At 42.7% G+C, this 10,260-nt stretch overlaps 1 protein-coding gene across 2 annotated transcripts; it reads left to right on the top strand.

Moving 5' to 3' along the window:
- The first annotated feature begins 5,769 nt into the window (after positions 1-5,769).
- On the top strand, positions 5,770-7,053 carry LOC107313357 (protein FAM47E-like). 2 transcript variants are annotated; one of them, XM_015861509.2, is made up of 3 exons: positions 5,770-5,869; positions 6,346-6,706; positions 6,828-7,053. In XM_015861509.2, exons 1-3 carry the CDS (start codon positions 5,853-5,855, stop codon positions 6,888-6,890), a joined length of 441 nt encoding a protein of 146 aa, XP_015716995.1. In that variant the 5' UTR covers positions 5,770-5,852; the 3' UTR covers positions 6,891-7,053. The 2 variants fall into 2 exon arrangements, with proteins under 2 accessions (XP_015716995.1, XP_015716996.1); XM_015861510.2 differs by having other exon boundaries at positions 5,771-5,869; positions 6,879-7,050.
- Positions 7,054-10,260: the final 3,207 nt, after the last annotated feature.

Below are 10,260 nucleotides of genomic sequence, written 5' to 3'. Positions count from 1 at the left end.
ATCGCCACGCCCGCCGCGGGGCCGGGAGCTGCGGCAGCGGAGCCGCCCGCCCCGCCGGGCACCGAGGGAGGAAGGGAGAGTCTCAATGGCAGGGGCGGCTCCGCCGCGGGCGGGGGCAGCGTGCCTGTTTCGGCGGAGCGTTGCGCGGCTTGGTTGTTGGTTCGTGCGGAAATCTTCTTGCCCGGTTTGCTGTGAAACAAGTGGAAGAATAGCTGTTATTTAGAGGAAAACTTGTAGGGAACAGAAACAACTTTTAGAGTGAATTAAGCTTCGTAGGGATCAGATTCTACCATAATTAAATGCAGTTCAGCTTCCAGTAGTGCAGTGAAGGCACGTAAGAAATAAGGTGATGTATCCACTTCTCCTTTAAAAGGCAGTGGGCATTCCTGCTCCAGCTTCTCACCCAGAATCACTTCCTGGAGCACTGCAGGAGGAGGCAGAGGAGCACGCAGCGGTGGCTTTCCCAGAAGTGGACACTGTGCCATCTGCCTTCCATCACAGCCTCTGTATTTCACAAAAGGAAGGTAGGCCCAGGGATTCAGGACCTCTGCCTGGCCCATAGCCACAACCGTGCTGTTAGCGACACTCACACTCTGGAACTGGTTCCCACTCCTCCAGCGTTTCCCAGTCATGGGGCAGCTGGTCGTAATCATCTGGATTCAAGTGATGTATTCCCTGTGAGAGAGCAAGTAAACAAAGTAAGCTGCTAAAATTGTTGGGGACAATGTTACAATGTATTTTTCACTTCTGAAACATTATGAAGGCAACTTTCCTAATTGCTGGAGAGCTAGAACTCTTGTAGTTCTTACCCAGTAAACAAAACCCTCTGTTCTGGCAGCGACTTTTAATTTGGATTCCCATTCAGAAGTTGTGACTTCACTCAGTTTCATCCTCATCTCTCCAAAAATGAAGCAGAATAAGTAATTTGAAACCCCCCCTTTCTTTTTGAAGAACCATCGCAATAGAATTCTCCCCCTTGAAAAGTCTTCTATAGGAATCCCCCCATAAAACCATAAGCTTTCCCTTACACAATAAAATGTTGTCTTTGATGGGGACTGGTTGTCATGACAACTTCTACAAGTGGGTGTCTCCTCCCAAAGTGCATTAAACATTTTCCATGGCTTCTCGAATCATTATAAAGGAGACCTTGGTCTTGTCTCACCTGAAGTAGTGCAACTGCTCTGTGACTTCTGTTTTGTCTTGAGGGTACCCTGATGCACGTACTGCAGGGTAACTCAGCTGGTCCACTGGCTCTAAGTCAGAGATTCACAAAAAACCCCACCAAGATAAATACACAGGAGAACACTTCTGTAATTAAACAAAGCCATTTGTACCATTTCTACATGTCACAGCCATGAAATGTTATTAATAAAGACTGCGCTGTTTTTATACCAACACTGAAACTGTGCTGAGTCAAAAGAAAAGTGAGAACATTTAGGAGATTGCAGAGACTACATCTGAGTTATTATATACAAGATGCATGTTGGGCTTTTTTATATGTAAATTTGCTTTGCCATTGTGACAGATGATTTTTGCAAGTTCAGGGACACCAGACCTTATAGATTAAGCACTGATTGCTGCAGGATTTTGCTTTTAGCTTAATTCAGCATTGCAGTGTTTGGTTTGGTAGAAACCTACCCACAGAATGTACAACATGACACTGCTTGCTCATACCCATTTCTAGATACCGTGTGGATTATTTTATATATATATATATATGTATGTATGTATGTATTTATGAACTATTTTACCTTTAGAAATCAGAAGCTGCTTACTAGCAAGGATATATTTAAAACACTCCCACAAACGGTGACTCCGCCTCTGAAGTGCAGTACAGGAATGTAGTGGGTGTGCTGCTGGCTCAAGGCACATCACTGCATCATAATTACAAACCCGAGACAAGCAGAGGTGTATCTTCCCATGCCAAAATCCCAAGGAAATTAGAAGAAGGCCGATAAAGCCTACATTCGTAAATGTTTTTAAACATGCTTATCCCACAACATCTTCATGTCCTTATTCTTTTTCGTCTTACACATTCTGTTATTCCTCATGTGCTCCACCATTCTCTTACCTGCAGATTTTTCTTTATCTATTATTGTATAGCACATACTACAGCTAGGATCCCAGCTCTGGTATGCCTCTGGCACTTACACTATCATTATGGGGAAAATGATAAGCAGGCCTGTTCTGTAAAATAATCCATGTGCCGCTTCACATGCTGAGGCCTCTCTGGCAGTCTCTTAGGTAAAAATAAAAGGCAGATTGGTACCCAGAGCAGATGTCCTTCTATGTGAAGTTCTGCTCCTCGCTCCTGATGGCAGACACAACAGGTCTGAACAAACAACACTGGGATCTGCAGAAGGGAAGCACGTCAAAATGGATGCATGTTGCCAGATTCCAAAGGATCTCTTTTGAAATGTCAGTCTACAAGGGGTATGGTGTGGAGGTTAATCAGGGAGCAGTGAGTTGTCAGGATCTGGAGGAGCCCAACCACAGATGAACAAACCTAAGCAAGTAATTGTGGAGTCTGCTATAAAAAGTTGCCATCTCCCATTCTGCCTCCATCACCCACATATGCTGCCATGCTCCCTGAGATTTTCTCATGATGAAAAAGGCAAGTTTCATTCTCCCAAAAGGCCAGTTCAGGGCTTCTCCTGTTGATTCCCATGTGCTAAAATCATTCAAGAAACCTTGTTTGGAAATTAATTGTTCATGAAAGATTCCTGCCCAGTGCACTGAGAGAAACTTTAAGATCAAAAAGTCACTACTTAGGCAATCATTGTGGTTTCTTCAGCTCTGTGCTACAGCAGTTACTTGGCTCTTAGGGGTCTATAAAAGGAAGGAAAGAACTTATCAAAGGAGGAAGTAAAGAACCATATAGGCTGGTATATTTGGTATCAGCCAAATGAAAATAGATCCCAGAATCCTTACTCCAACTCTTGTCCTTTAACAACTGTTAAACTTTAGTTTAATTCACTTTAGTGAATGTTTTATGTTAGCCACAACAGAGGGTAGAAACAGCAGGTAGGAGGAGTAGCGTAACTTGATTTGGTCTCCATCCATGTCACTTCATGGATTTCTGTTCTTTTTCCACCCAAGATAGGAATCACGCTTGTTCTTATTTCAGAATTAGGTGCTGTAATCACCCATCGCTGTTGACAAGCTCGTTCACATCAGGTTTAACTGGATCCAAATCTTTCATTACTTCTTTTAGGAGCTGTGAGCTGGAGGCAGAGTTAAAACAGGCTTTCCAGAACCGAGTGTTGTTTCATCCCAACAGTGCAAATGTACATGTAACTAGAAAAGTGTTCAACTAAATAAATATTCTATTAGATTCTGTCCAATCTAAATCTTTGGTAGACTTTTCCAGTTGTCTTCTTCTGGATGATGTTTTTGGCATGTGTATCTGTGGTGCTCTTTCATTTACTTCCATCTCCACTGCTGTGTTTCTGTATCCTACCTCTATTTTCCTCTGGGATATTCAACAGAAGAAATTCTGAAGTAAATATTACAGGGACTGAGATCTGCTTTTCAAAAACAGTGCTTCTGTGATGGTGGAATATCTCCTGTTTTGCATACTGTCAGGAATTCAACCCCTAGCTCTTTAACTCATCCCAGCTCATTAACAACATAAAACATATTACAGGTAACTTACAGGTCCTTAGCATTTCAAGTTTCCTGGCAGCTCACTACAAAGAGCATCTGCTGGCTGGATGCCTCACAGCATGGGCCAGGAAGATTTGCAGAAGGTTTATATGCAGTACACTCCCAGTCTATGAGGAACAACATCTAAGTGCATCAGTATCATACAGAGAAAATGCTGTCAGAGTCTTTGCTCTTCTGCTTTTCATGCACAGTTAATATGCATACTTGTCATCAATGAATTTACACGTATTATGTATGTTTTTAGTACTACACATAATTAGTAAAACAATAATGCAATTATAAGATACTGATTTCAGCTCAGAATTGAAACATTTCTGAAAGCCTTCTGAGCAATCAGATTTCACTGTACTGAAGCTTTAATTCGTGACTCCCACACACTAAAAATTAACTGCTGGCAGAAAAGCAGTTCAGTGTAGGGCAGAACTACTCTGCAATTATTATGTTTAACAGTGACCTTGGAAAGGTCTGTGAACAAAGTTGCCTTTTGTGGACAGTAACTTTGCTCTTGGTTTAGCTGGATGTGGGTACACAAGAAGTGAATCTATCAGAAAGGCCAGGCTGGGGGATGTTTTCAGCACTGACTGCTAGACATGGGACAATGTATTTTTAAAAGATAAGAGATTTAACTATAGCGCTTTTCCTCTGAGGAAATTTACATTAGCTGTTATGAGAAGAGCAGCAAAAACATTTTTTCTTCTGAAATGTGATCCTTGTTGACTCTAACTTTTGACAGTCCAGCTAAAATGACACAGATCTCATGAACTGTAAGCCAGACTAATGCTTACTTTCATTTGCACATATTTGGGATATAGGTCATGTAGTGATTTTAAAAGTAAACACACACAGCCATATTCCTCATAATCTGAATTATACCAAAATTAGCAAGTGCAACTCTCAGACCCATTCATTAGCTGCTTCTGGCTTGGTTTGCTGCTTTTGCATGTAATGCCAAGTGAGTGGGAGATGGCAAACTGGGCTGTCTGTGTGGGAGGACAGAGCACTGTTCCACATCATGTTTTCTTTACCATTCTCTACGTCCAGTTTTATCTCTCTACTCAACTCCACTCCCTTCCAGACCATCAATGTAATGAACTCTCATCCTCTTCTCCCTATGAGAACCACCTGCCTACACCATGTCCTCTTTGCTCAGTTGCACATCTGGTTTTAACTCCTGCCACAGAGTAATGCTAGAGCACTCACTGCTGAACTGGCACACTGTCAAGCTGAACACAGACAAGAAAACATGCTAGAGGATGGAGTATGGAGGGAACAGCTTGTGGGGCTGGAGAATGCTGCTAGTGGCTGCGTATGATAGTATGACTTGGCTGTGAAACAGATCTTGTTAGGAAATGAAGGAGAGGAAGCTGCAGGACATGCACTGGGAGTTTAAAAGACTGCCTTTTTATACTGTTGGGATAACCTAAGCAGAGTAAAAAGTTTTCTGAGGACCTGGCTTTCAGGGCCAAGCCAATCTCATCTGTAAATCTCCTGCTGTCAATGCTTTACTACCTTAAATCAAGTTATAGCTGCTAGACTGCATGTTTCTCCAATGCAGATTGCAACTGTCATGTACGCTACCATCAAAGCTTTCCAGGTGCTTGATCTTACACTCTCATGAATCAAGTCCTACACTCCATCTGTGTTGTCCCCAGAGGGTTTCTCAGGTAATGGGAGGAGCCACTATAGCTAGAGCCCAGGGAGACTGACAGAACTTCCTCAAGCCCACAGATTTCTGTTGTCTCTGTTACTGATGAGTACTGCTGACTCAAGCTGCTTAGAAAGACCTTCTTATGCCAAGGGACAAGCACAAGTGCAGTAGCATCCAGGGAAGAACTGAACTGAGAGCACAGATTAAATATGCTATGCTGCTCATAGCTGCAGAGCAAAGAGAGTCTGCTCTGCCAACACAGAAAGCCATAACTCAGTTCAGCTTCCTCATCTGCAACAGCTGTGAAGGTGCTGTGTCACCTGGCAGGACTCCTGGCAGACCTGGCAAGCATGGGGACTAGGAAAAGGGGCATGTGGGACATGTATCCCAAGGACAGGGCAAAGAAGTTAGGACAAGTCTGGGGATGAGTTAAGTGACCAAGAGGTGCCACTGGATACAATTGCCTAGCAACAAAGAACCTCCATGCTCTAACATTCTATGCCCAGCAGCCAGAGCTGAGTGGTGTGGAGCTGCTAGGATGAGCACTGTTCCATGGTGAGTAGGAGCCAGGGACATCTGGTGAGGAGCCAGTGGTCCTTCATTAGCTTGTGTCTCCTTCTGGCATGTTCACTGCTCCCTCCAGAAGCTCCAGCTGTGCCAACTGGAATTAGTGAAGTTTGGACAAGAGGTTTTTTTACTGTGAAACTTTACTGGGAAAATAGAAAACAAGCAAATTACTTTCCTCATCCTCTGATGTTTAACTTAGCATCTCCCCTGGCTTCTGAATGACAGCACCTAGCGCTGCTCCTCTCATGCCTGAGCACCCACCACCTGAGTGTCCCTGCACAGTTGGTATTCAGCTGGTGTACCCCACTTTTGCACAGGGCAAACAGCAGACCCGAACTACCACAGCATAGACTAGAGGTGGTTTGCCATCTATGCGCACTTTCTTGACAGGAGCAAGCTAAGTCTTATTGTACCTCCTTACAAAACCAGTATTTCCGGCACTAACTAGAGGTTTTTGCTTTCAGGTACATGGAAAAGCTGTCATCAAGATTCTTGCCAGCAAACAGCAACAAACATAGGTTCTCTGATTCACTCAACAGCCAGCGCTGGAGGTTCTTAAAAAGTGGCCTGGATGATTTCAGAAGCGGCTTCCCTCCTCCATCTGATAACATCATCATCCAAGTCAGAAAGGGGCTTTCCCCCGTCATTCTACAGAGCAGATCCCACCTGTCCCACCAAAAGGTGCGGAAAACATCTGCTAAGCCCACGTGCAAGCTCCAACCAGAGGTGGAAGCCAGGAAGGAGTTCACAAAGGACACTAATCATCATCAAAGCCACTGCCCTCAGTTAATGCGCTCTCACTTGAAAGACCACATCTTTCCAAAGGTAAAGACGATATAGTTGCTACCATTCTTCCTTGCAGTAAACATCTGTCCAGTACCTGAAACACAGTAACAGCCAAGGACTGTTCCCTCTTGCTTTAAAAAGTCTCCTCCCTCATTTTCAGTTACAAACAGGAAGCCAACAGAGTCCAAATGTATCTCTGATCTTATTACAGAAGCAGGCGTAAGAAACTGTCAACTTTCTGGGATGCCTTGCTGTCATGCTGAGATTAGCCACATGGTTCAGTTACTAAAGCACACCTACAAGACACTGGAGAGAAGAAGCTTTACCCTCCAGCTGTGGAAACCTCCTTGAATAACCCTGAGTTTGCCAAGAATAATAAAGAATCTCTGATTTAAAAGGAAAAAAAAAAAAAAGAAAGAAAAAAAAAAAAAGTGATCACATACTTTTTTTTCCCTATAGTATGAAATATGTTCTGCCTAAAAAGTTCACATTAAAGTCTACAACCCTCAGTCAAAATTCAGGGCTCAAATCCCTCTGGAGCAGATGAAAACCCTGGCCCTTAACACAAATGCTTTGATTTCACTCTCTTTGTACACAGAGAATGCCAAAGCGCAGAGCAAATCACAGACAAATCACAAGCCAGTTTCTTGTGTAATGCTGTGAGGTGCATCTATTTTCTTCAGTATTTGCTGGTGTGAAGGGAAGGGATAGAAAGACTTCTTATGAGTATATGCTTCATTTTGGATTCAACCTGACTGAGTACAGTTCAAGTAGTCCACACTCAATTCTAAGTGAACTGTAACCTACAGAGTGCACACTTAAAATCAGCAAGCCAGTGGCACATGTCTTCCTGACCTGTGAGTCATGATCCACAGGAACGCCACTTTGACCTCACAAAGCTGAAGGGTGCTTACACTGGGATACAATAGGGCAGACTGGGGAAGCAGATTTGAAATAAGTTGTAGCTATATTCATGCTCATGGTTCTGCTTTATTCTTCTTTTGAAGTCAAAGATAAACTTTCTATATATTTCTATGGGAACAAGTGACTCAGTGATTTTTAAAATCCCACTGCAATGCTCTAGGAATCTGTATAATTTTGTTAGCCTACACTCAAGTTCTTAGTGGCTTGAAAAGCATTCACAAACCAATTCTGCAGCTAAAAAATCAAGTAGTTGCATCAAAAGCTGGACACATTCTATCTCCATGTTCTATCTTCTTGACCAAAGTCTTGCATAGCAAGCAAAGGATTTTTACCATCTCTGCTATCTGGAGTTTACTACGGCTGTGCATTTGTGTGAAACTACAATGACCTGCAATGAATGTTTGCTTTGAATCCGTCTGTCTTATGTCAAAAGTTGATCTCTTGTTTCTAAAACACACACTGGTACTGAAGGCTGCAGTTAGATTATTTTGCAGACCTGAGTTACATTAATGTTTATTCAGGCAATCATCTGACTCTAATAAAATTCTGAAATGTAAGTATCTTTTAGCAGGAGATGGCTGTGAGAGCAGTACGGCTGAGCTCTCCTCAGTTTTAGCATGCACAAATTGTGCTGTCCCAGTCCTTAAGTGGGCAGATCTTACTGCCGTAAATGAGGAAAGGCAAAAAATGGCTCTCACTGGGGGTCTCTTCCCAATTTCCAGTGTTCCCAGTGTGTATAAATGCAAACCTGGCAGGCCCAGAAACAGGCCAGAATGTGTCATAGCTCCTACCCCTACTCCCAGCTAGTCCATGGCAGCCATTAGCAAACAAATGTTTTATCTGTCAGCCTTGATAAAAATAGCTTGTGTCTACCAGCTTATACAATGAGGTTGTTTGTGTGACAGCCCTCCAGCTCCTGTCTTGGGGCAGGGCAACAAGAGCCAAAGGCATGAAAGACACTTGCTTCCCTGAAAACGTGCCAGATGACAGAGTTCTTAAGTGGACAGCAATGGATAAGAGGAGAAGCAGAGATAGGCTGCAGGTCAGTAGCTCAGCTCCACCTTGCCTTAGTCTTGCTGAAAGCTTTGGCACCATGGCGGGATGAGCACACACAGTCAGCAGGACTTTACAGTACTACAATAAACAAAGTTTGTCAGCTGTTTGGGTGGGCAGGTCTCCAGATTGTCTATGTGAGTACAACTGGTCACAGCTGCTCATGGCAACATGACCTCAGTCTCAGGATGGAGTCACTGCACAGCATGTTAAACACCAATTGCTGGTCACATCTCACATTTTCTTCTAATGTAATTGGGTGGGAAAGGATTCTATGCTTTCTCCTGCCATCAGTCCAAAGCAGCACATGACTAAGTGACCACTGACATCCTCTTGCAATCATTACACTCAAGAAAGAGGAAACTGCAAGAACAGTTTCAGAATAGGATGTGCAGATTTGATGTCAGCAGTATTTCAAGGCATGTGAAAGATTCATATGGCTGCCTTATTTATATTCCCAGCTTCTTATTTCAGGTAAGAGAAATAAGTAACAGTAACAAAGATAGCTCGATGCAACCATGTAGTACCAGATCTGTAATATGGCGTGTTTGGGTGGAGCAGATAAGCACTTTACCACCAGAGTTTATAGAATATTTGGGAGAAACCTTTTGCAAATTAGTTGTAAAGGATTCCCGAAAGGCGATCAGAGGCTACCCAGAAAGAAAGGCAGAGTCAGGGAACTGGCAGCTTCATTTAGAATTCAATACATGATTTATAACATGATCTAAGTGCTTGCAGCTTACAGGGAATTATCTTCTCACAGGGAGCACAAGCAATCATATTCAGAAATGTATAGAGATTTGGCATAAATCATCTCCAGAAGATTAAGAGTATCCTAACTTCCTAAGAATGATATTCTTGCTCTCGGTGATGTATGAAGAAGTGTGAAAGAATAGATAGGCAACCTGAGGTGAGAAAAATACTTGCCAAAATAAAGCTCACTTAGGACTTCTACAACTTGTTTCTGTTCATCTCCTCTGCAAGTCCTTGGCTCATGTGATACTTCATTTAGATCAATTGCAGACAAAGCTCAACAAAGTCTTTCTTCAGAAAGGCAGATTTAATTTTGCCTGGCACCTTAAGAATCCAAGGGAATACCTAAGGTGTTGTAAATAACACATTTTTATGAGCCAGGTGAGGACACCGGTGACAAGGCTCTAAAACATCCTTCAGTTATGATACACAGCTTCACTTTACAGTAATTAACATCACATCTAGGCTAAGAGAATGCACCTAGGATGCTCTCAGATGAAAAAGATGTTTGCTTGTAATGCTTGCCAACACAGGTAATGGGCTGTTAGAGAGTGTAAAATGATACCACACTCTACACCAGTGTCCTGCTGAGTCTCCTCACAGGAGCTGCTCTTTCTCAGGAGCAATAAACCCCACATTTTTGGTATTTTCTCAGAATCAACTTTTCCTGTCTGAAAAAGAATACAAGATTATACTACAACCTAAAATACAGATGCATATATTCTTTTTTTATCACAAAACTGAAACCTGTGTTTATTCTCTCAGTGCCCTTCAGACTTTGAACTTTGATAAATTTCTGTTAAAAGTTGTTTGAAAATAAATATTTGGATGTCTTTTATGTTGCATTTTTCTGTAGGCTCGAC

Source organism: Coturnix japonica, chromosome 4 (genome assembly GCF_001577835.2).
Source record: "Coturnix japonica isolate 7356 chromosome 4, Coturnix japonica 2.1, whole genome shotgun sequence".
Taxonomy (NCBI): domain Eukaryota; kingdom Metazoa; phylum Chordata; class Aves; order Galliformes; family Phasianidae; genus Coturnix; species Coturnix japonica.
The sequence above is the reverse complement of the archived record's forward strand: the minus strand, read 5'-3'. Positions and strand labels throughout refer to the sequence as shown.